At 41.4% G+C, this 27,097-nt stretch overlaps 1 protein-coding gene across 1 annotated transcript; it reads left to right on the top strand.

The window, feature by feature from the left end:
- The first annotated feature begins 581 nt into the window (after window positions 1–581).
- On the top strand, window positions 582–20,921 carry amer1 (APC membrane recruitment protein 1). The gene is made up of 2 exons (XM_068047396.1): window positions 582–668; window positions 14,189–20,921. The coding sequence occupies exon 2, from the start codon at window positions 14,295–14,297 to the stop codon at window positions 17,922–17,924; it is 3,630 nt and encodes a 1,209-aa protein (XP_067903497.1). The 5' UTR covers window positions 582–668; window positions 14,189–14,294; the 3' UTR covers window positions 17,925–20,921.
- The last annotated feature ends 6,176 nt before the right edge of the window (window positions 20,922–27,097 follow it).

The following is a 27,097-nucleotide window of genomic DNA, read 5'->3' as shown; positions in this document are numbered from 1 at the left end:
ACTGCCTTGGTTTTTACTGACCCTGTATTGTTGCTGTGTATTGCCCTGGTTTGTACTAACTCTGTATTGTTCTTCTGTGTTGCCTGGGTTTGTATTGACTGTGTTCGCCTCCTCTCTATTGCCCTGGTTTATACTGACCCTATATTGCTCCTCTCTATTGCCCTGGTTTGTATTGACCCTATATTGCTCCTCTCTATTGCCCTGGTTTGTATTGACCCTATATTGCTCCTCTCTATTGCCCTGGTTTGTATTGACCCTATATTGCTCCTCTCTATTGCCCTGGTTTGTATTGACCCTATATTGCTCCTCTCTATTTCCCTGGTTTCTATTGACCCTATATTGCTCTTCTCTATTGCCCTGATTTGTATTGACCCTATCTTGCTCCTCTCTATTGCCCTGGTTTGTATTGACCCTATATTGCTCTTCTCTATTGCCTTGCCGCTTGCTATTGACTGCCTCTGGATTTTTTGTGATCCTCTACTACCGCTGACGGAAGACCCGCCTCCTGGTGTCATGATTGGCCTGCAGGAGCCGGCGCTGATTGGAGTTTATGGTTGTCAATCTTGGGCTGGGCGTGTTCCCGGAGCGGAGCAGGGCCTGGCCGAGGCGGAGCGGCTGGAAGTGGCTCCGGGTCTGGGAACTGGTTTAGTTACACCCCGGAGCAGGAGGTGAGTGGTGGGCTCAGGGCCGATGAGAGTAAATTGTAGCTTTAGGTTAAATGTAGAGTTGGGCTCTGAACAGATGGGGCTGGGATTAGCGAGGCCTGGAGCCGCCGAGTAATGAAATGCGGTGGAGCCCAGACGTTGGGTTTTGCTGCTCTGCAGGAGGGGCCGGGCCGTTGACCGTTGTCACAGCTTTGCCACCGGCACCTCAGCAACTCCAACAAAAGTTTTCACCAGCCCACATTATTGACAAACTGGCTCACTCACTGTTGGCCCTCCCATGATTTTAGTCAAATGTAGTCAATTATTACACTTGAGTTGTATAAAATATCCAACAGTACCATTGTAGATTGTGTTTGGAGTGAGTATTTTAGTTAAGACTGTTGTAGCTTTGGCATCCTATCTGCGAAAGCTGATGGACACAGGAAACAATCCATTTAGGTGGGGTGTGTTCTCTTGGTGCACCTTTGCTGATGGCTGTGAAGGACAATCCTTGAGAGGCAGGTTCTGCCACAAGTGCTGCATGTGAAGCTGCCAAGTGACATTTTGATGTTGGTGCCTGTTACCAAGCTGCTGTAGCAACTGGTTGTCGTAGTGGTGCCAAAACAGTGCTGTGCACTATTATGCCAAACAAACACAATGACAAAAGCAAAGTACTGCATATGTTGGAAATCTTTTTTAAAAGAAAAGGAAAGTGCTGGAAATACTCAGCAGGTCAGGCAGCATCTCTGGAGAGAGAAGTAGAGTTAATGTTTCAGGTCTGTGACCTTTCATCTGAACAGGCAAAGATTAGAAAAGAATTAGGTTTTAAGCAAGTGAAGCTGGGGCCAGGGTTTGGTATTGAAGAGAACAAAAGGAAAGGTGTGTGATAGGGCGTAGGGCAGGAGAGATAAAATAACAAAGCTGTCATGGGACAAAGGCAAAGAGTGTGTTGATGCTTGTGGTGAAAGACAAAGCTGCTCTCGAGCTTACATTGATGTTCACTGGAACAAAGGACAGAAATGTGGGCATGAGAGCAGGGGTTGTGTTGAAATGGCAAACAGTCAGAAGTTCGGTCATTCTTTCGGACTGAGCTGAGGTGTTCCGCAAAGCGTTCACCCAATCTGCATTTGGTCTCCCCAGTGTAGAGGAGACCGTATTGGGAGCAGCGAATACAGCATACTAAATTGAAAGAAGTACAAGTAAATCGCTGCTTCACCTAGAAGGAGTGTTTGGGGCCTTAGATGGTGAGAAGAGAGGAGATAAAAGAGGAGGTATTACACCACCTGTGATTGCATGCGAATGGGACGAGGAATTGGGGGTGATGGAGGAGTGGACCAGAGTGTTACGAAGGGAACAATCCCTTTGGAATGCTGACAGGAGGGGAAGGGAAGATGTGTTTGGTGGTGGCATCACGCTGGATGTGGCGGGAATGGTGGAGGATGATCCTTTGGATGTGGAGGCTGGTGGGGTGAAAAGTGAGAACAAGGGGAACCCTGTCGCGGTTCTGGGAGGGAAAGGAAAGGGTGAGCGCAGAAGTGTTGGAAATAGGTCAGACACGGTTGAGGACCCTGTCAACCACAGTTTGGGGGGGTGGGGTGGAATCCTTGGTTGAGGAAAAAGGAAGACATTTCAGAAGTGCTGTTGTGGAAGGTTGCATCATCAGAACAGATGCGTCAGAGATGGAGAACTCTGAGAATGGGATGGAGTCCTAACAGGAAACAGGGTGTGAGGAAGTGTAGTCAAGTTTATCTCTCAGATTTTATCTCTCCTGCCCTCTGCCCTATCACACACCTTCCCTTTTGTTCTCTTCCCCACCAAAGCTCCCCCCGCTCTGTCTCTCTTTCCCCCCCACCCTGGCTTCACTTGCTTAAAACCTAATTCTTTTCTAACCTTTGCCAGTTCTGATGAAAGGACACATGTTAACTCAGCTTCTCTCTCCACAGATGCTGCCAGACCTACTGAGTATTTCCAGCACTTTCTGTTTTTAAATCCAATGACAACATTGTTATTCCTTGGGAAGGTACCAAACTGCTTAAAATATCTGGGGTCTGAAGGTCAGATCCTGAACCTCTGGCTGCTAGGTGCAGGATGCTGATGAATTCCTGGTGTTGTTGCATGCCCTGTCTGTGTTTAGTTCCAATAAGGTTGTAACAATTGAATCTTGACCTTAATCTCTCAGCCAGATGCCTGGTACTCTGTTTATAATACAGTAGTTAATTTAAAAGCTATTTGCTGTAATTGTGTTGAATATGGAAATAGTACAATGTTGGCTGAGGATAATAAAGGACAGTGGGATTGCAATTCTCAGAACATTTGATTGTGTTTTAATTTTTCTTTGAGGGTGGGCAGCACAATTGCGTGATCACTGAGATGACACGTTGCAGTAGAATTGAGTATGAGAGTACTGTTTGAAAAGAATGATCAAAAAGGAGAATGAGGTAATCTCATTTCATTCTTGTCTGCTTAAGTGGTAACTGTTTGCACTTGTTAAGGAAGATACTTAAAGATTTGTACAAATATCAAAGTAAAAATGGGAGAACAGATGGCTGGCTGTTACAAGGTACAAGGATGAATTAGCTCTGAGGCTAGAATGGTTTATAAATATTTGGACTGATTCCTGGTTTGTTCTGAGCAAGCTGATCACAAGTTGGCAGCAATTTCAGTGCTAACATTGTTCTTTGTTCCTGGGTTAGGGGAGAGAAAAATCATCCAGGATTGTCATCCCTGATCATTGTCTGTTGGCCCAGCTGGAAGTACATATCTGAATGCTGGATAAGGACTGGACCTGGCTTGGTATTGATCTTGCACTGTCATATAGCCCTGACTGTACTGAGGTGGGCTGTGCATGAAGAATTATTATGTATGAGGTACTGAAAGCTTCCAAAGGATTCCTGGTGCTAGTAGATCCATCGTCCATCAGCATAGAGTCATAGAGTCATACAGTACAGAAACAAACCCTTTGGCCCATTGTGTCTGTGCCAGCCATCACCACCTAACTATCCGGATCCCATTTTCCAGCACTTGGCCTGTAGCCTTGTATGCTATGGCGTTTCAAGTGCTCATCTAAATACTTCTTAAATGTTGTGAGGGTTCCTGTCTCTATCACCTCTTCAGGCAGTGCGTTCCAGATTCCAACCACCCTCTGGATGAAATTTTTTTTCCCCAAATCCCCTCTAAACCTCCTGTACCTTACCTTAAATCTATGCCCCCTGGTTATTGACTCCTCCGCTAAGGGACAAAGGTTCTTCCTATCTAACCTATCAATGCCCCTCATAATTTTGTATACCTCAATCATATCTCCCCTCAGCCTTCTCTGCGGAAAACAACCCTAGCCTTTTCAGTCTCTCTTCATAGCTGAAATGCTCCAGCCCACGCAACATCCTGGTGAATATCCTCTGCACACTCTCCAGTGCAATCACATCCTTCTGAAAGTGTGGTGCCCAGAACTGTACGCAGTACTCCAGCTGTGGCGTAACTAGTGTTTTATACAGCTGCATCATAACCTCCCTGCCCCAAAGTCTGTGCCGCGGCTAATAAAGGCATGTATCCCTTATGCCTTCCTAACCACCTTATCTACCTGTGCTGCTGCCTTCAGTGATCTATGGATAAGTACACCAAGGTCCTTCTGACCCACTGTACTTCCTAGGGTCCTATCATCCATTGTATATTCCCTTGCCTTGTTAGTCCTCCCAAAATGCATCATCTCGCACTTCTCATGATTAAATTCCATTTGCCACAGCTTCGCCCATCTTACCAGCCCATCTATATCGTCCTGTAATCTAAGGCTTTCCTCCTCACTATTTACGACAGCACCAATTTTCGTGTCATCTGCGAACTTACTGATCAGACCTCCTGTATTCACGTCTAAATCATTAATGTGCACTACAAACAGCAAGGGTCCCAGCACAGATCCCTGTGGTACACCACTGGTCACAGGCTTCCACTTGCAAAAACAACCCTCGACCATTACCCTCTGCTTCCTGCCACTAAGCCAATTTTGGATCCAAATTGCCCTGGATCCCATGGGCTCTTATCTTCTTAACCAACCTCCCATGCGGGACCTTATCAAAAGCCTTACTGAAGTCCATGTAAACTACATCAACTGCTTTACCCTCATCAACACATCTCGACACCGCCTCGAAAAATTCAATCAAGTTAGTTAGACACGATCTCCCCTTGACAAAGCCATGCTGACTATCCCTGATAAATCCCTGCCTCTCCAAGTGGAGATTAATCCTGTCCCTCAGAATTTTTTCCAATAGTTTCCCAACCACTGATGTGAGACTCACCGGCCTGTAATTACCTGGTTTATCCCTGCTACCCTTCTTAATTAATGGTATCACATTCGCTGTCCTCCAATCCTCTGGTACCTCTCCTGTGGCCAGAGAGGATTTGAAAATTTGTGTCAGAGCCTCTGCTATCTCCTCCCTTGCCTCACATAGCAGCCTGGGATACATTTCATATGGGGATTTATCCACTATTAAGCCCGCTAAAACAGCAAATACTTCCTCCCTTTCAATGGTAATATGTTCAAGTATATCACAATCCCCCTCTCTGATCTCTACACCTACATCGTCCTTCTCCATAGTGAACACAGATGAAAAGTAATCATTTAAAACCTCACCTGTGTCCTCTGGCTCCACACACACATTGCCACTTTGGTCCCTAATGGGCCCTACTCTTTCCCTGGTTATCCTCTTGCCCTTAATATACTTATAAAATGCCTTAGGATTTTCCTTTATCTTGCCCACCAGTGTTTTTTCATGTCCCCTCTTTGCTCTCCTAATTACTTTTTTTTACATAGCCCCCTACACTTTCTATACTCCTCTCGGGCCTCCGCTGTTTTCAGCGCTCTGAATCTGCCATAAGCCTCCTTTTTTTTTCCTGATCCAATCCTCTATATCCCTTGACATCCAGCGTTCCCTGGACTTGTTGGTCCTACCCTTCACCTTTACAGGAACATGTTGGCCCTGAACTCTCACTATTTCCTCTTTGACTCCCACTGATCTGATGTAGACTTTCCTACAAGTAGCTGCTCCCAGTCCACTTTAGCCAGATCCTGTTTTATCATTCTGAAATCGGCCTTTCCCCCAATTCAGTACCTTTATTTGAGGTCCATTTTTGTCCTTTTCCATAACTAAGTTAAATATGGTCACAATCCCCGAAATGTTCCCCCACTGCCACTTCTACCACTTGTCTGGCTTCATTCCCTAGGATTAGGTCCAGTACTGCCCCTTCTCTTGTAGAATTTTCTACGTACTGGCTCAAAAAGCTCTCCTGTATGCATTTTAAGAATTCTGTCCCCTTTAAGCCTTTTGCACTAAGACTGTCCCAGTTGATATTAGGGAAGTTGAAATCCCTTACTATTATTACCCTATTATTTTTACACCTCTCTGAGATTTGCCTACATATCTGCTCCTCTATCTCTCCCTGACTGTTTGGAGGTGTGTAGTACACTCCCAGCCAAGTGATTGCCCCCTTTTTGTTTTTAAGTTCTACCCATATGTCCTCATTTGAGGAACCTTCTAAGATATCATTCCTCCTTAATGCAGTAATTGACTCCTTGATCAACAGTGCAATGCCACCTCTTTTACCCCCTACCCTGTCATGCCTGAAGATTCTATACCCAGGAATATTGAGCTGCCAGTCCTGCCCATCCCTCAACGATGCCTCTGTGATAGCAGTATGCCATGTGCTAATCAATGCCCTCAATTTATCTGCCTCACTATTAAGAATCCTTGCATTAAAATAGATGCAATCCAGCCTTGCATTTTTCACTTGTGCCTTAACAGGTCGATATTTGCTCTGCCTTCCAGACTGACTCAGTTTCTCTTCTATATGTGACTGTGCATCACCCCCTACTGTAACTCGACTCTGTATCCCATCCCCCTGCCAAATTAGTTTTAAACACCCCCCCCCCCCCCCACCCCCAACAGCACTAGTAAACCTCCCAGCAAGGATGTTGGTCCCATTCCGGTTCAGGTGCAACCCGTCCAACTTGTACAGATCCCACCTTTGCCAGAAACAGACCCAGTGATCCAGGAAACTAAAGCCCTCACTTCTGCACCACCTCCTCAGCTACGCAAGATTTCGTGCAGTCGGCGATGAAGGAGAATAAATTCACAAAAAAACTCACTGGATTGTTGATTTAATCGTAAACTTGTAGCCATCCATTGATGAATTGTTAAACTAGTATATTATAGAAAGCGTATAATGCACTAATTAAAATGTTAGAAATTGTCAGGGAATGCATATAGCATAGTAAAAGTGTTGAATATTAGCAATGGTTAAGGCAAAATAAGTTAATGCTACAGCACCAACAATATAATGTAATAGAATTCCTTTTCTTTCAACTTCCAACCAACCCATCGCCCCAGCAATTAAATATAGGCAATTAGATACTAGAAATATACTGTCACAAAAGTTTTTGAAACTTTTAATAATTATCTTAGACAGGTGGGTGTTGCATTATTTCTGGAGCTGCACATAGGACTGCTGCCAAATGTACAATACGAACAATAGGAATGAGAACAGAAAGTGCTGGAAATACTAGCAGATTTGACAGCATCTGTGACGAGAGATACAGTTAATGTTTCAGGCCTGGGACCTTTCATCAGAACTAGTTCCTGTTCCCATTGGTGGAATGGTCAAGAACCAGAGGACACTGATTTAAGGTGAATGACAAAAGAACCTTTGGTTCTTGTGTGGCGAGTTGTTAGGATCTGGAATGCACTGCCTGAGAGTGTGGTGGAGGCAGATTCAGTCAGGTCTTTTTAAAGGGAATTGGATAATTACCCGAACAGAGAAAATTTGCAGGGTTGCGGGGAAAAGGTAGGTGAGTGGGACAAGCTGCATTGCTCTTCCAGAGAGCTGGCATGGACACATTAGGCCGAATGGCCTCCTTCTGTGCTGTAATCATTCTATGATTCTGCTTTTAAAAAGAAATCAAGCAGTGTTAATGTCTGCATAACTCCCAGTCCCCCTCCTCAACAAATAATTTAATTTAGGTGTCAGTTGACCTTCTGAGTCTGTACAATAGTCCTGGCTATTGTACAATAGTTTATAGATTTTCCATTTACTCACTAGCATTCTGTATTTGTGCATGGCCAGGCTAGGAAGATAGAGTGCTTAGGGTAATGATAGAGATGAGTGTAACAGTAATGGTAGAGATGAGTGTGACATAGTAATCCTCGTTTTGGGCTATTGATGTTAACCACTGTTCCATATTGTGTATGTGTCATTAGCCAATAGTTTCAAGATAAGCTTTTTGAGATGACGTAAATGAACTTTTCAGGATTACGAAGGAAATTAACAAAGCTGTTATTGGGAAATTGTTTATTTTGGTGAAGTGATCAAATATCGGGAAACACAAGGAAGTTGGTGTAAGAAGGGAAGTCAGGAAGCTGAGGGTGACTACCAGTGTTTTTTTTTGCTGGAGCTGGTATTTTTTTTTAAATAATGCAAATAGGGCTGGCGATGATCCCAAAATCAGTTCACAATTGTAAAGTTCCTACAGCGCTCTGCGATCACTCTTCACTCTAAAAGATGGATCCTGTGCTCCCTACATGAACAACAGATTTGTGGTGGCTTGGCGTGTTTCTTCGGTGGGCAAAGATACTGTTCTACGTTCAGACATCTGTGGCTCTTTAACAGGCTTTGTTCTGACCAGTGGAGTTTCCCATTGCTTTCTGGGATTATGGGATTAGCATTGCTACAGTCCGACATTGCTGGCAGGTCCTGGCTTGAGTGACTGATTATAAGAGTCCTGGTGTGGGAATGAAAATGATCCTCGTATTTTACATTCGGAACTTTGCTGGTGAGTTGGGGATCAGAGAACATTTATTGTTTTACAGTGCGGTGTGTCTTTATTGTTGGCAATGAGGCATGGACCACACTGGAGCAGTTTTATGTTTTTAAAAAAAAAAGGATAATGAAGCAAACAAAAAATCGTACAATAGCAATCCCACTCTTAATCAAATGAGGATCTGTGAAGATAATGTGGGATTTTTTTCCTTCTATGGGGTTTAAAATAAAATATTAAACTGGATTAATTCAAACCTCTGATATTGCAAAACCACCAGACACCACCAACTTTCCCATTGCACCTCCCCTTCTCTTGTTCCCTTTCTTATATCCTCTTCCCTATCCCTCTATCCCTTCCCTTATCTCTATTCTTCTCCTCCCTCTCTACCCCCCACACCTCCCAGAGTGAGAATCTTTTGATGAACCATAACAGTCTGGAGTTTGAGCAGGACTTGTGGGAGATACTCTATTAGCTGTCGTGCTGCCTCAGGAAGAAACTTGACAAGGTGGCAAAGTTGAGACCAGCCACCAACAAAAACATTTCTAACAATTTTTGGCATGTCAGCCAAGGGAACCTTGCTCCTAATCCGGAGCTGGTGCCTGATCTCTCAGATGGAAGTTCATCAGTAAACTGGTATCCGAGTCAGGATGGGGCTTGAGCCAGAGAAAGAATGGCAAAGCAAAAGTCGAATGTAAGTCAGCACCTTGAAATAAATACAAGAACCAGAGTCAAACCAATAATAAAACACAAAGTAAACACACTGTACAAATAGAAAGGAATAATAAATGGGCGGCGCAGTGGTTAGCACCGCAGCCTCACAGCTCCAGCGACCCGGGTTCAATTCTGGGTACTGCCTGTGTGGAGTTTGCAAGTTCTCCCTGTGTCTGCGTGGGTTTCCTCCGGGTGCTCCGGTTTCCTCCCACATGCCAAAAGACTTGCAGGTTGATAGGTAAATTGGCCATTAGCAATTGCCCCTCGTATAGGTAGGTGGTAGGGAAAATATAGGGACAGGTGGGGATGTGGTAGGAATATGGAATTAGTGTAGGATTAGTATAAATGTGTGGTTGATGGTCGGCACAGACTCGGTGGGCCGAAGGGCCTGTTTCAGTGTTCTATCTCTAACTACCTAACTAACTAAATAGTCAGACATCTCAGACTTCCAAGCAAAAAGAACTTGTGTTGAAATGGTAAAATATATCTACAGTATTCCCTTTTGAAAAGAATGGGGCTAACTTGATAAGAGCCCATTATTAATGCTGTTCTTGACTTAGCCATTGAAGAGATTATGCTTGTAGCCTGGATTTATTCATCCATTTCCTTTCTCCCCAGTACAGACTTTCTTTTCTCCACTTTTCTTAGGCATGTATGGTACATTTTTAAAATTGTTCCTCGCCTGATTCACAGGTACTGGTCTCTCTGGTTGCCATTGGGAAGGAAGCTCGCATCTTGTTCTGCGTCTGTTGGCAGGTCTCTAATCCCCCAAAAAACTGAATTGAGCAGGCAATGTGGTGCTCACCATGGTTATGCTGGTGGGTATTGGCCCCAGGAGGAGAACGATGTGTGTGTCCCAGATAGCACTTTGTCGTGTTAGAGCCACTATTGTAAAGTTGGGAACTGGGATTTGGGGGGTGGGGTGTATTATGCTACAGACCCATGTCCTCCCACTATTTATAACTTGTTAGTACATCGATTATTGTGCTGGCCCACTACCATCACCTACTCTTTAACTGATGGCCATGTTTTATTTTGGCTGCATTCTGCTGGGGCACAGGACAATTGCTATATAACAATTTAGAAAGTTTATTCAAAAAAACTGCTCCAGTCCAACAAATTATATTATATAACCACACTGGTGTTTTATGCTGCCTTCAGTGAGGTGAAAGTATTTCTAGAAAAGATTTGGGTCTTGGTTGCTGTTGGAAGGCATTGTACCCTTTTTAATTTCTCTTGAGGCAGGGACATGTGCATTTGTTCATGCTGATTATTTACTTGCCTTTAGGCCTGTAAATGTTGGGAATTTGACATCTTTAATTGTAATACTATTTTCTCTGTTAATTGTCTCCCACCCCCAGTATGTTTGGTAATGTGCATGTGATTTACATTTTTCAAAAAAAGGGCTTTCAGATTGTACAAAAGGTTATTCTACAATTGTGTGCGTTTGCCAAGTAATGATTAACCCCTGCTTGTTTGCTTTCTAATTGAATTTTGACAGCATCATTAGATATCAAGGGATTACAAATTTGAATAATTTAAAAATGGCTTGATGTAATTCAGTGGCTACCGAACATTTTGAAATAGAGTCTGTTATATCTCAATTGTTCATTGCTTTCACTGACATCAAGCATTTTCACTACTTTACCTAATCAATTAAATGGGTGTGTTCTGTGTTTTCTGGAGACTTTAATACCAATTTTCAATTATGCTAATTTACAAAAATCCAACAACTTGTCTAATTGGATAAACCCACTTCCTGATGTCTAAGCCCAAAGGTCCTAGGCTTAATCTCTGCTCTGTGCTCATGCCATGAGGACCTACAATTGACCTCAGTGCCTCTGGGTCTGCCTAATCTTATTGACGTGACTTCCTTCAGCTGTGGGCCCCCATCTATATCCTGCACATCTCTTACTGCTCATCATAGCTCCGTCCTGTCCACTGTAAGAGGCAGTACTTCCTGTTATAATGTCTTGACTCTGGATTTCTTTTCTTAAACCACTACTTTTCCATCCTTTTCTCCTCGTCCAGTTTCAAGTGCATGTATTTTTGGCTCTGTTTAGTTGGGAATGTATGTTGTGACTAGGACGCAAAGAGATATAGACAGATTAAGTGAATGGGCAACAGGGTGGCAGATGGAGTATAATGTGGGGAGGTGAGAGGATATTCACTTTGGTAGTAAAAACAGAAAAGCAAAATATCTTAAAAGGCGTGAAACTTCTAAATGTTGATGATCAGAGAGAATTGGCTATACTTGTGCAAGGAACACCGGATGTTAGCATGCAAGTACAGCTGTTGTTTTTATATTTCCAGTATAGATTTCTGTGCCTGCACTTACATTTGAAACTCCTTTTGTAAACTTGTCATGCTACAGCTACGCAGAATCTCAGAATTTTTGCAGAACAAAAGGAGGCCATTTGGCCCATCGTGTCTACACTGGCTCTCTGACAGGGCAATTTACCTAGTGTCACTCCCCCACCTTCTCCCCGTAGCCCTGCACTTTCTTTTCAGGTAACAGTCCAATTCCCTCTTGAATGCCTCGATTGAACCTGCCTCCACCACGCTGTCAGGTAGCGCATTCCAGATCCTAACCACTCCCTGTGTGAAAGGGTTTTTCCTCATGTCGCCAGTGCTGCTTTTGCCAATTAGCTTAAATCTGTGCCCTCTTGTTCTCGATCTTTCCACCAATGGCAACGGTTTTGCCCTATCTACTCTATCCAGCCACCTCATGATTTTGAACACCTCCATCAAAACTTCTCCTCCTCTTCCCTAAGGAGAACAGTCCCAACTTCTCAAATCCATCCACCTAACTGAAGTTCCTCATCCCTGAAGCCATTCTCATGAATCTTTTCTGCACTCTCTCTAATGCCTTCACATCTTTCCTAAAGCGTGGCACCCAGAACTGGACACTGTACTCCATTTGAGACCGAACCAGTGCTGTATATAAATATAACATAACTTCCTTGCTTTTGTACTCTATACCCCTATTAACCACCCTTCTTAACTTGTTCTACCACCTTCAATGATTTAAGCACATACACACCCAGAACCATCTGCTCCTGCACCCCTTTTTAGAATTGTATCCTTTATTTTACATTGTGTCTCTGCATTCTTCCTGCCAAAATGAATTACCCTCCAGCCAGTGTAATTAATAATTCCCAGTTACCACTGATACAGAAGCAAAATACTGCAGATGCTGGAAAACAGAAAATGCTGCAATTGCTTAGCAGGGCAGGCAGCATCTGTGTGTGGAGAGTGATGAAGTTAACATTTCAGGTAATGACCTATCATCAGACCTGGAAAAAGTTAGAGATGTGACATGTTTTATGGAAGTACATGGACAGGGGAAGGGAAAGGAAAGGGGAGGAAAGAACAAATGTGAAGGTCTGATAAGGTGGAAGGCAGGAGAGATTAAATGACAAAAGCAGTGATGGTGCAAGTCAAAAGGAGAAGGTAACGGGATAACTAAAGAAACTAAAGATGGGTCTGGAGGAGGTGTAAATGGCAAGAGCAGAATCATTACCTACAGCTGCTGTCTGGAAAAAAAAATAAGAGCAGTGGTTACGATCTGAAATTGTTGAACTTGATCTACAGTCCAGAAGGCTGGAAAGTGCCAAATTGAAAGATGAGCTGCTGTTCCTCATTCTTCCATTGAGCTTCATTAGAACAGTGCAGGAGGCTAAAACAGAACAAATTACCATCTCACCTTGAGCCTCCATGCTAAATTCATTGGGTGTCATAAAATTGCTGGATTTACGGCGCTAATGTGACTTAATCTCACTGTACACATTTAATGTTGGTAATTCATGCCATAAGGACCCTGTTAATGGTGCCTTTTGTGGTCCTGGCCATGGAGCTCCAGAAAGGAAGCACTGAAACTGGAGTCTGTCTCCATTAGGTCGTAAATTGCTCCTAGAGGTTTTTAAAATTTTACATTTTTTTTCCCCTCTTTTAGTCTCTTTTGTTTTTTTAATCCACTCTCTTGCTCTTTATTTCTTTGATTTGACTCTGCTTAACCCTATTTCCTTCTGTCATTCACTGTTTCTTTCTCAGTTCTTTTGTTCCATTGGTTAAAGTGATAGATCATTGCGCACAGCATTCGTGAGGTTCCAGAGACAATGATGCCATCGCTGCGCCATTAACAATTCGCATTTTCAGCAATTTGTGGTGAATATAGTGCAATCTGATGAGTACAGAAAAGCTCTTTCATTCTCTTCTCACATTGCTCGCTACGAGATCTGCCATCCAAGCATTTTCTGAAACCATGTTGCAAGTTACTTTGAAGGAACTAGTTTCCATTTGTTGTCGATTAACTAATATATCTACCACCTGTGTTTATCATCAAGATCAAATTTAAAGAACATATTTGCAGTTTGATTAACTTCACTAGGGGGCACTACATTTGATCTCAATTAAGAGTCTTTGGGGTTGGGAGTGGTGGTGTGGGATGGGCAGAACGAGCCAGTATTCCTGTCCCTGATCTCTGCCTGGTGGTCCATGCTCAAACGTATGTCTGTTTGGACATTGAGCAGGATCAAGCTGTGCTGTAATGACCTTCAGTCAAATAGCATGCTAATACTTACTGTTAAGGTTGAGATATAAGTAATGTTTACTTAGGTGAGGTGATAGAGAGTGATAGCACCCGTACCGTCTCGCAAGAATCTGTGTTGGCAGAGGAGGAAAGAAATTTGATGTGGGTGGTGGTAGGCAGGGAGAAAATAAAGGACGTTTGTTTTGTTTAGCTAGCGGCTGTTTTATTGGCATTGTCTTTCCATGGTGCTGTATGCAACAGTAGTGTTGAATGAAGACCTTTTCATTAAATTAAATTGCAGTATTGTAATATCCCGACAAAGCAATTTGTCTTAAGCTGTGATTCTCTCATTTTAGTGATTCAACACTGTTGAAGTTGCCGTGTAGAAGTTAAATTATTTCAGCAGCCTCTAGATAATGGCTAGTCAGGAATAATACATGTGCAGAAAATATTAACCCTTTCTAGTTTACAGCTTGATGTTTTGTCTTTTTTTTGTAGGACAATGGTGGTTGAGCAGGTATACAGACTTTATGGAGATGATTTGGGTGCCCGTGCAACTGACCCAATTTACAGCTGATTGCACCTGTGTATAGGCACAGTTACCATGGAAACTGACAGCAATGAAGAGACAGCTGGAACAAAGGCTTTGTCTGCCGGCTGTGGGGAACTTGCCAGGGGGAACCAGGCCCAGGGAGCAGCTGTGCATGCACCATCCGAGTGTACTGATGCCACTGATGCTGAACAGTCTTCTGGGAAGCTTAAGAAAACGGCATTCAAACTGTTTGGAGGAAGGAAGAACATTTGTACATTACCTAGCTTTTTCACAATAAAGAACAAAGGGCAAGTAAAGGGACCCGCCAAAAAGGGAATTGCCAAAAGCAAAACTCACAATGGCATAAGTGAAGTGGTGTTGGACATCAACCAGAAAGAAGGATCTAATACTGGATGGAGTGGATATACTGATTCACCTAGTTGGAACTCTGCTGCAGCAAGAACCTTGTGTGGCTCTAAGAGTGAGCACTCATCATTTGATAATGTAAATTTGGATTCTTATAAAAGTGAATTACTACAGTCAGAGAACTCTGAATATTTTACTCAGAAACGGAGTACAGACAAGCCCTCGAGTGTGAGAAGATCAAAGAAGGGACTGAGAGGTCTGTTTAATAGTATCAGGCGTCACAAAAAGAACAAAGCTGTTGATTCTGCTAAAGGAGATCCACTGGACAGCAAACATGCTGCTGCTGATTTTGCATATACAGAACAATTGACAGCAGGAGAGCAAGGAGTGCGGGCTGAATTTAAAAGCGGCTTGGTGGAGCTAAACCTAAAGCCTTCATGTAAAATGAACCATTCTGGGGCTGGTGATTCAATAGATAAAACTGGGACTGCAAATAGTACAAGTTCTTCATCTGAATCTTGTGCTATTAAAATAGAAAATACATTGAAAAATAAGAGAAGTGACTTTGAGTCAGCTGGTGCAGAGGTAAGGAAAGTCAGTCCAGTTGAAATGAAGACATTGAATGGGAATGTAGGTGGTGCTAATCTTAATGTGGACTCTAGTTTTGGTAGCATGCCAGATATTGTAAAACCTAATTGCATAGACCATGATCCACCATCAGTGCATTCTTTTGATCATATCAGCTTGATTTTTGGTGACGTGACCTCGCTGAAGAGCTTTGACTCCCTAACGGGTTGCGGGGACATTACTGCTGACCATGATGATGATAGTATTGCCGAAAGTACAGTGTCCGGTGAGAGGGGCAGAACAGCTGGGAAACGGAGCTCATGTTTGGTCACTTACCAGGGCGGAGGGGAAGAAATGGCAACTCCGGATGAGGTGGATGTTGAATACCTTAAAGTACTGTGGGAGAAAGCACCAGGGGCAGCTGCGGTCTATGACAGCAGTCAGAATATAGCAGAGGATGGAGGTGAGTGTCCAAGATCGCCCAGTGACGTTGAGCACTCCGCCTTGCATATCAATCTGGCAGATCCTTGTGTTCTGAGGGGGATCACTGATAGTGCAATCAATAGTAGTGAACTGGTGACGCCTCAGAGTGACCACCTGGAATCAGCACCAAATAGTGATGAAGGTTATTATGACTCCACCACCCCAGGACATGATGAGGAAGGTGGAGATAGCATCAGCCAAAGCAAAAATGAACGGCTTCCAAGGGATAGGTATAGTGGGGATGCATTGTATGAACTCTTTGTTGGGCAGAATGATAGCCTCGTGAATTCCCCTCCAAGTGACGAGCAGTCTTTAGAAACAAAGTCACTTTCTTTGGGAACCTCGGTTACATCCATTTTAAATTTCCCTGTGCTGGGGGATGTAAATGTTTCTTATATCCCAAGCAAACAAAATATTATGCTTCCTTCAGGGCAAGAGAAATTTGATTTTATTCAGGAAGACAAGATCAGATTAGCCCACTTGCAGCAGCTAACCTGTTGGGAGCCAAGTGGAAAGACAGCACTTAAAAAAGGCTTGGCATTTCGAGAAAAGGAAATGTTCTCTGGTGATCCGCACAGTACTGAACTTAACAACCTTGATGCAGAAGCTCTCAGTCTTATTGCCAAAAGCCAGCAAGCTGGTGTGAGCACAGAGCCACTTGTTTCACGTAGTCTGAGCAGAAATGGGAAGGTGAAAGATGATTACATATTGGATACAGCTGATGAGCAGAATTGGACAGATCACCAGGGATCTAGCTGTCTAAAAGAAGCCAATAGTAAATACGTGGTGAGCAGGCGGAGTGTTTGTGGAAGCTACAACATCGCAAAGTTTCACAATAAGATGTCGGGGGCAAGCTACATGCAAGAATACAGAAGTGAAAATTGTGATAAATGGGGACAACAAATGACAGATGGTAAGAATCGAGGTATGAAAAATGTAGTTTCAGATAGTACTCGTGCCAAAGGAGCAGCTGATGATTCCTGTGGAAATGTCTCTACCTGTAATATAGCAGAAAAGGCTGAGAAATGTGAACAAGCTATCAATTACTCACAAGCTTTAGTTGAATTCACAGCTAACAGAAAACTTTATCCAGGTCTTTCTGAAAGTCTTGGGAGTCCTGATTCGGGTTCTCAATTCACACAGGATATACATGCTCTGCCAGCTATGGTAACGTTTGATGTTGTTGATGTTGAGAATGAGGAAGAATGTGACCAGCAGAGTGAAATGGTTACTGATGAGGAAATTTCTGCATCTTATGAGGCCTTTGATGACAGTTGCATGGAGAAAGATCTTTATCATCATTGTGATGACAGAATGTTTCAAATGTGCACCCAGAATTCCTTCCTTGGCAATTGCTGGGGTGCTACCAGTCTTCCACGCCACGTTAGTCTTTATAAGCTAAGTCCGTCGTTGCCAGCTCCGTTATCCCTTAACAGAAGGAGCAGGTCCCTTGACACTGACAGCTTGGAATCTGAACTCACTGATTTGTATCTGTCAAAGGTCACTGCAGCATCAAAGAGCACTCCACAGTCTCCTGATGTTCCTCAGTCTGATCGGGACGGTAAGAAAGGGTTTGCTCCTCATTGGTTTGGCAAACAAAGTAGTCAAGCAGTTTCTTTGGAAACCAGGGAGACCACACACATTTCAAATTGCTTGGGGCAGCAGCTTGCTAAATATCAGGAAGAACCTTTGTCTGCAGATAAGAGAAACACAGCATCCAAGTCTTTCTGCTTGTCAGATACAGATTTGGGCACACAGCACAGTGGTCAGGGTGTGGATTTGAATTTACACTGTAAATCTAATTCTGTTAAATTGATAGCTCAAAACCAGTCTACTTTTAAAAGGCATTTTGAACCTGTAGTTATCAATAAGATGTCTCACAATCCTAGAAAGTTGGTTAGACCCTCTCATCTACCATTGCAAAATGACAGTTGTGTGTTACAGTCAGGGACTGTTTCTTTTAGTACTTCAAGGGAAAACACTAATAGCAAGCAGGCATGTGTTTTTTCTTCATTAAATGAAAGACGGGAGGATGATTTTTGCAGAACTGTACCCATGATTCAGTATTCTGATTCTGACTCTGAACTTAATGGTAAAGGATGCAGGCCTGTCGGGATACCTCGGGCTCGATCTCCTTTTTGCCTAAATAAAGCAGAAAGTGTGAAACACACCGTGGATCCGACTGGACATTACACAACTGCCAACGGTAGCATGTTTAAAGGGAGAAGTGACCTTGGAGTGAAACTTCCTGTTGGGTGGAATAAAAATGCTACAATGGATGTGTAGCTTTTTACCATACTGTGGGATAGGGATGGTAGCTGGGAACTGGAGAAAGAGAATATTTGCCTGATTTTTTTTACATTACTGATTGTAAAGTCACAAAGCATTTTTTTGTATTCACCAAAGGTTTTGGATATTTTTGTTTTAAAAAGTATTAGTGTAGCACTATTTTTAGAATGTGAAGTGCATGTTTTTAAAAAATCCATAGATGTGGTAAAGTGGTTTATTATAAGAGCATTTCCATTATTTTAGTATAAGATGCTGCTTCTATACTGCCGAAGTATGGGGATTGTGCTAAAATATACCAAATGTGACTGTTACCAGTTTGGAATTTTATATTACAGTGCCAGCTTGATTTATTTGTATTTCCAGTATCTGTTCTGTCAGTTATCTACATGAATTTCAGTAGGTTCTGGGCATGGTTCTGCACAAAACAACTAAAATGCAATTGAATGCTAATTTGATTTTTCATACGAACTGTGTTCTCGATCCAACAGGATAAATATTAGCCTGGATTTCCTGTAACCGATAGAGCTTAATATTAATACATCTCTATTTAGCTATGGAACCTCTAAGCCAGGGCTACCATCTTTTTTTCCCAAGAATATTTCCTTAAAATAATAGAATATACACACACAATTCATATTAAGAACGTGATCACCTAATGTAAGTGGACCAAGAAAAATTTGTTGTCAGACTAATGTGTCATCTGCCAGGATGCCCCTCCATTATAACGGATAGTTTCGGTTCCACTGTAAAGGGCTGTACAGATTAGTGTCTAGTAATTGCTGTGGATTAGTTTAACTGGTGTTAATCTTGTTCAGCAAATACTTTAGCAAACAATAATGCACATGCATCAAAGTTTCTATAAATTCCCAGATTAAAAACTTTAAGTTGAGTTCCCCAATAGCCTGGTCAGTGTACTGCCTGATCTAGTACTGAATCATGCAGGCTATAAGTTCCTAGATTTGATTGCTAAGTTAGTTTATCTCAACTAGGATTGATTGGTTGGATATTGATTGAGGAAATGGTTGGATATTAGCAAGAGGAGCTGTTCCTCATTGTTATCCAGTAATTTCTGTTAGAAGGCCTTCATCTGTGATGCCTGCCAAGGTTGAGTAACCTACCAATGCACTCTGTCTAGAGTTGCCAAGAATAATTACATGGGTAAAATATTGGAGGCCTATCAGCCACTGTGGAATCATCCCTCAGCAAGAGGAGGGTGGAGAAGCAACACCCCTCCCTTATTAATTGGTTTTACCATAACAAAAGTAATTATTCATTCAAGACAAATCCACAGTAACAAGAAACACTTAACAGAATATTGGAAAAAACACTACAAAATCTGTGTATTGCACAAAACTAGTTATAGAGTTCCACAATGAGCTGCTGTCTGTTGAGATGTGGCTATGCAGTGTTGTCATTGGGATGGGGTGAAGTGCAACTGTGAGTCAAATTGATCCATGAGAAATATACACTATTATGATAGTTTTTCTTTGTCCTTTCAAACTTAGGTTGTGCCTAGAGAGCAAGTTGAGTCATATAACACTAGGTCAGAGTACTGGTAGTTGAACAACTAAACTGAACCAAAACTTGAATCATCATTTGCTTGTTCTTAAATTTTGCTTTGTAGCTGAAGGTTGTAATGCTAAGAGATGGTATAAATTGAAAATTCAAAATGAAATTTCTATGTGCAAATTTGATAAAACTGATAAAATCAAATGTTTCTCATTACTATTAGTGAAAAAAAAAAGACTAGAGGGGAGAAAAATCAGCCAAAGGTTCCTGCCCCACACTGTTATTTGGAAAATCCTGCTTGATCCCTCTGTGTATTGGGCCAGGCTGTGGCTGTAAAGCCCTGTATAGTGGAATAGCCTTCAGAACAGTCACTGCCCAAGTGCACACATGAAGATACTGTTGGATGACTAGTGCTTGTGGAAATGTACCTGGAATGTAATGCTGCCTTCAGAGCAGGAATTTCTGCATCTTCCCCTCTTGCGTTCCATAAGTTTATTTATCTTTGCAAAACAAATAAAATGTTGAGTAAAATGCCATGATGATGTGATGCAAACTGTTTGCAGGACCAAGTAGTTCATTTTGCTGCCATAACCTTCATTCTAATTTTCTTCTCCTTTCCTGAATATGCAAACAGATGCTGGTGTTTAGATCTCAATGTTGCTGTCCTCCATTCCGTCCAAAATTTGAAATAGATGCTGGGTTGATGTGTGGATGTATTGGAACTATTCCCCTAACATCATCTGTTCCAATTGCAACGCCACCTGAAATACATAGAACACTTTCATGAAGACGAGTTATGTTTGGTATCACAGTAGAAGTAGGGGCAAGTGATTTATCGCAGAGATGCACTGTAATTGCCATTTTTCTTTTACATCCTTTGAAGCTTTGAATCCAAGATTATGGTACTCTGGCAGCAAGTCTCACTACGTGATAAATCATAGTGATACATCATAGAAGGAGACAGTTCGGCCTATCGTGCCTCTGCCTGCTCTTTGAGAGCTGCCTAATTAGTTCTGCTTCCCTGCTCTTTCCCTAAAGCAATGTAAATGTAGAAATTCATAGTATGTCATGCTGCACCATAATACTTGCCCCAACAAGTGCATTATGACCCAAGACAAATTTAACTGTTCCTTACAAGTGAACAAATTGAATTCTATAGTTCTCTAGATTTATTTATTCATAAACTGGTAACAACTCAATTTTTCTTTCTCATAATTCCCTTTCCCACCTGGAATATGGATCCTCGGCTTGTACTGTTTGAGTTGGTAGACTACTGCAGTACAAATGGAGTTTCACTATATCTAAGTTTTGTATAAGGGGTTGCATGAGGTGTGGAACAACTTATTTTAAAAAAAATCTAATTTTAACAGTTAGTGAAAAGGAACTCTCCAGCATAACTAAAATAAAAGCAAAATACTGCGGATGCTGGAAATCTGAAATAAAAACAAGAAATGCTGGAACCACTCAGCAGGTCTGGCAGCATCTGTGAGAAGAGAAGCAGAGTTAACGTTTCGGGTCAGTGACCCGAAACATTAACTCTGCTTCTCTTTTCACAGATGCTGCCAGACCTGCTGAGTGGTTCCAGCATTTCTTGTTTTTATCTCCAGCATAACTACCTGCAAAGGTTAAGATTATCCAGTTTTCTAACAATTCATTCCTAATTTTGCACTATTAAACTTGATCTGTGTGACCTCTTAGTTTTTTGTAGAAAATTTATCTGTATTCTTTATAAAATATGATCAAATGACTTCTGAGAATGTCTTGTATTTCATAAACAAAAACTTAGCATTATTTTCTATGAAGCTGTTAGCTCACTGAGATTTGGTGGGACTATTTTAATACTTGTTTTGTATATAAATTGATTAGCGTTTTGCTTTGCTATACCAAATATTGCAAATATAACAAGTGTAATCTAATTTGATATTGGTTTTAATTATTACAGTCAGATTTTTGCAAAAAAGCAATTTTTGTAGATTTTGTGTTCTTTGAGATGAGGGATGTTCGTACTGGGAAAATGGAACTCTTCCTAATCCAGGCACCCATTATCAGGAACAGGCATTCTTCAGTCAGGTTAGATGCAGAGTAAAGCTCTTGGTATTCCTCCCAGCTTCCAGCAATATGCTTCAACCCCAACCTCAGAAAAGCATCCCCTTATTACACCAATGACATTTTTCCTTTCCTGTCAACCTGTGAGCTCTGACATTACCATTTGATGCTGCGTTAGAGCTAGATTTTGTCTGTACTTGCAGAACTAGATTGAGACTGGACAAAGGTTATTTTCTGGAGGATTCTTATAGCTGGCAGGCAGATGTTAAATGTGTCCATGGGTTAGTCTTTTAAACTTACCATAAAAATATCTTTTGATCATCATGTTTAGGAAATGTATAACCATGTTGAGAAGACTGTTTCCTTTTTGTCCTACATTGGTTTATATTAAGCATTCTGAAACCCAGATAAGTACTCAAAATATTTAAATGTTTTAGAAAATTGTGGTGGCTGTTTTCGCCATCACTCTGCATACTACTATATGTAGAAGTATCAACCTTTCAGGAGGGGTTCTAAATGGACACTAAAGTGCATGTAAAAGTTCTAAGGACACTGTCTCTACATTTGAACATGATGCTAGCCTTGTATTAAACAGAAAATACTGGAACTACGGAACAGGTCTGTTAGCAACTGAAAAGACATTGGGTGAAGATTCTGTACTAGTTCTGGCAAAAGAGTTTCAACCTAAATCGTTAACTTGTCTTTGCTCTTTTTAGATGCTGACTGACCGATGTATTTCCAACATTTACTGTGTTTACTTGACAGAGCCAGCATTTGCAAATTTTCTGTTTTGATACCAGCCTTACTTGCACATTTGGATATAATTTCATACTGATGCATGCTTTCCATTGTGCATGATATATGTATGTATGTGTGTGTGTGTTCCAGCACCAACAAAGGACCAAGTGGTGTGTCTCTTGTGTGTAATAAGTGTACTGAGGTGCCTTAAGTAACAATGTTTGGGGTTAGTCACATCAATAAAAGTGTTACTGTTGCCATCTTGGCCAACATTGAATACTGCAGGCTGCCTCTTATGCTGCTTGAATGTATAACATGTTCTATGGTAACGAAATGTCCAATGGTCAATGTAGCCACTTCCATTCAAATGAGGCAATGTACTTGTTGATGTAGTGTGACTGTTGTAAATATATTGTACTGTATATAACTATGGCCTTTGTAGAGCGTGGAAATGCCTTTTTTGTGTTGTAAATTGTATTGCAGGTCTTCGATATCAAGCTGTTGTGCTCCAAATATTTATGGCTCTGTTACTCTTCCGTTATCGAATGTCTCTAATGAATGATTTACACAGTACAGTATGCAAAGGAAATAAAACTCAACTATGGAGCAAAAAGCCTGTCTTATAGTGACTTTTATTTTTTGTTTTCCTGAAGTCCTGAATTATAGGTGGTTAGACTACTGTCACTAAGGATGCAATTTGAGTAGCTTTTTTGTGCTTATGAAATTGAGGGATATAATATTATGGAATATGGCACATCACTTCAGGCAAACCTTGTTGATATCAAACACTTCGGATCTGAGAATGAACTTGCAAACTTGAAATTTATGTAACACGAAATTAAAACAGGATATGTTAGAAATATATTGAAGTTATCAGTGTCTGGGCAAGTTAACATTTTGGCTGGAGATCATTTGTCAGACTGAAGACACTTTGCAACATCAATCTGTGTTTAAAAATGTGTTCGATTTTAGCATTTACAAGTTTTATTTTAAAATTGGATTTATTGTGGTTGGATGTTGAATATGGCATCTATCCTGCTCCAACCTTTTCATGTCCATCATGCCAATATATTACTGTTGCCACGATTGTAAAATTTGAGTTCTAAATATATTTCTATATTGCAGTAATAAACTACATTTTATTGGAATTTCAAAAGTTTTTCTCCTGTATGATCTGTGATTTTACAATCCTTACAGTAGTTATTGGAACAGTATCTGAATAAGGATCAGCTTCAGCAAAAAAGCAAAATCAGAGGAATGAACTGCAAATGTACAACAGAAGGATGGATGCTACTCAACATGTAATTTCGTTTTAATTTTCCAACTATACTGGCTCAGGCTGGGGAACAGTTTTGTGGCTGCTGGCAGTCTTGTCCCTGTAATCAACGTCTCAATTTTAAAATTCTCTTCCTCTTGTTCAAATCCATCCATGTCTGTTCTGTACATGTAAGACTTTGGCTGTGGCTATCACGAGCAAGTTTGATGTGCCATAGGGTAAAAACAGGACTTACCTTCAGTTGAATACCTTGTTAACACTGGCTAGGCTCAAAAATAAAGTACAGTCATTTGGGCAAAGGATCAGAGGAGTGCCAATGTCTATAGAATTGTATCTAGCAGGAAGCAGTTTTATTGTTTTGTCTTTTAATTATTGTACTTTTACAGCTATTTCTCAAGTGCTTTTCCTGTTCTGACTGCATTAATTTGTCAGCTTTATTGTATGATGCGTATTGGTATTTTTCCAAGAATCCACCTGGTCCTTATTGCAGCTTATAAAAATTGACCCTTATTGTGCATATCCCTATGTTTACGTCTGCCTTTCCTAGGTGGCTAGGATAAATATATATTGAAAAAAGTAATTGCAATTTAGATGACTGACTTCAAAAAAAAATTCAGACTGTAGAGTTTGGGAGCAAGGATCCCTTTTTTTACACTTTACCTTTTTTGAATTTTTGGCTGAGCCTGCAAACAGTCACGCAGCAGTACTCAATGATGTCATGCCTGGCTATTGTGTATCTTCTAGTTACTGGTTTTAATGATGGCTGGCAGATTACTTTGACACACGAGGCATCAGCTGAAGATAAATAGAGGCCAGGAAGGGCCAATTCTGGGATTTAGAGAATTGTTAAGCGGGGGACACTACATGTGCCAATGAATGGGTGAATCATGCCCTTTATGCTCTTGTGGTTATGGCTGGAATGATGCACATCTTGGGAAAGAAATATCTTAAAGGAGAAAGTCCAGGAACATTTTCCATTGGATTAATTGGTAATTTAATGAGTAGGGAAATTAAAGGGATCAGATTCCCCTAGGTTTTATTCCTAGTCTATGCTGAGTTTATTAATCTCAGCTGGAGCGGAAGAAGGCCTGCTAAAATTAGCCTTGATATCCCTAAATAAGCAGGAAAACAATTGTACCAGGTTTCCCCATTCCTAATTTCGACTCAGCAACTGCATCCAGAAAGTGCACAGTGTGAACTACACTGCCTTGCATGTTCAAATGATCTGTCAATGCTCATTGTCTAGGCTCAAGAAGAAAGAATGCTCACTGTGACACTATACCAACCTTGAACTGAGGGGAAAAATACCTCCTGATAATTGGAACTCATCATCTGGCAGGTAATGATTCAAGAGAATAATATGTTCATTGCTGTTTAGCTGTTCATTCTAATTAGCCCTAAGGTCCTTACTGCATTACCATTTGTCTTCCTGTTTAAAACTACATTGCTAAACCTCCCTGATAAAAATCTCTGCTTCTGCACGATTCTTGCCTTGTTGCAGGTGGCTCTTGCATTCCATACTCAATTCAGGGAAAATTAAATTCTGAAGCAATTTAATTAACAGTCTCATAAGATGGCAAATTAATGTCTGGAAAGAAGTTACGACTGGCAATTTTTCAAGTAAGGGCACTCTGAGAAACATAATTTGAAATCCTTTTGTTGAAGTACCATGGTCATTGATTAAACAAACAAAAACTAAGAATTCCTGGTCAACAATGACAATTTGCACTAATATGGCACTTTTAATGGAATAAAATGTCACAAAATGCTTCTAGTCGGAAAACCAGAGCCCAGAGTGGAGAAAGAAAGATTAGGGGTGGTGACGATTAAAGAAGCAGATTTTGAGGAAGCTTGTAAAGGAGAGAGGTAGTGAGGTGAAGGGGCTGAAAAAGAGTGTTCCAGAACACCAAGCTAAAATGGCTGAAGGCTCAGCAGCCAAAACTCAGCAAAGAGAAGAGGGGGTGATACAATGGCAGCCAGAATTGTAAAAGCACAGGGCAAATACAGTAACATAGGGAGGAATGTGCCCATGGAGAGATTTGTGATGACAAGGATTTGAAGTTAATGAGATGGATAGGGAACAGTGAAGGTTGGTGAGCACTGGAGTAATCGAGAAACAGAACTTTGTGTGGGATAGGAGCGGGTGGTGGAGTTTGCAGTTTGTAAAGGACAGAACCCCGGATGCCAGCAAGGTGAGCATGAAAGCAATCGAGTTTAGAAGTGATAAAGATGTGGATAATTTTTTCTGAAATAGTGGGTATGAAGTAGGGCGGAGGCAGGCCATGTTGCAGAAATGGTCTCTGTGGTGGTCAGGATGTGGGAAGTGAAGCTCAGCTCAGGTGCAAAGATGATACTGGGGTTACGTGCCATTGGGTTCATTTTAAACATTTGTCAGAGGGACGGAGGGAATTCGGTACGAAGGTGCAAAGGTTTAGGTGAGAGCTGAAAGTCATGCTTTTGTTCATCCAGAACTTGACAGCGACTAGGCATTCGGACAACACAATAAAGGTTGAGAAGGCAGGATTGCTGGTGAAAAGATAGCTGTTAGCAGTGTAAAAGAGTAAGTTTATCCCTCAAAGTTGTCTTCAAAGTGCCTTCCTGGACAATCTCAACTTTGAGTTACCTTGATCTAGAAGTCCACAACCATGCCACTCAGTAGAACTCACTGTTATAACGCATCATGTACATAGTACAAAATTAATATTGTGTATATCAATGCATTGCACCAAGAACAATGTAATAAAATCTAGTGAACTGTTTCAAATTTACAAAGTTCATGTTGTATTTGAGCAGCAACTTGTCAGAATGGCGCGATCAAGTTTACAGTGAATTTCTACACAAGGTAAAATAGATGTTCTATGTGAAAACTATTCGAAGTCATTGGTTATTACACTCTCCTGAAGACAAATATAGCTTGAAAATCAAATTAATTTTTGCCCTCTTTTTTTGGAATTTTCTCCCCCTCTTCTGGAGTCTGATTCCTACTGTAATACAGTCCTTCAGTAAGGCAAATAACCATTCTTCATGTATGTGCCTATTCAATGAATTATGATAGATTGTTTACCATGGGGTCATCCCAGCTAGGTCTGATGCTTTAATTTGGAATTCACTACCCCGGAGGCTGTGGATGCTCCGTTATAGTATATTTGGACAGGAAGGGAATCAAGCGTTATGGCCAGGATAGTGTGGGAAAGTAGAGTTGAGGTAGAAGATCAGCCATGATATTGAATGGCGGAGCAAGCTCAAGGGGCTCCAGATTCTACATCTTGTGTTCTAATATGCTCCTGGCCGGCCTCCCATCTTTCATTAATCTGAGCTCATCCAAAACTCTGCTCTCCGTATCCTAACTTGCAACAAGTCCATCACCCTATTGGTTCCCTGTAATCAACGTCTCAATTTTAAAATTCTCTTCCTCTTGTTCAAATCCATCCATGGCCTTTCTCCTCCCTATCTCTATAACCTCCAGCCCTATAACTCTCCATGAACTCTGCATGAAGGGACATGGATGGCAGTTTTGAAGAATGGGGTACTTTTGCCTGTGCATAATAGTGTGAGTATTACTTAAGCTTTCATTAAACATTGAGTTCCTTATTTTTCACAG

This window comes from Heterodontus francisci, chromosome 15, assembly GCF_036365525.1.
Source record: "Heterodontus francisci isolate sHetFra1 chromosome 15, sHetFra1.hap1, whole genome shotgun sequence".
Classification (NCBI taxonomy): Eukaryota; Metazoa; Chordata; class Chondrichthyes; order Heterodontiformes; family Heterodontidae; genus Heterodontus; species Heterodontus francisci.
This window is presented reverse-complemented; position numbering and strand designations above follow the sequence as displayed.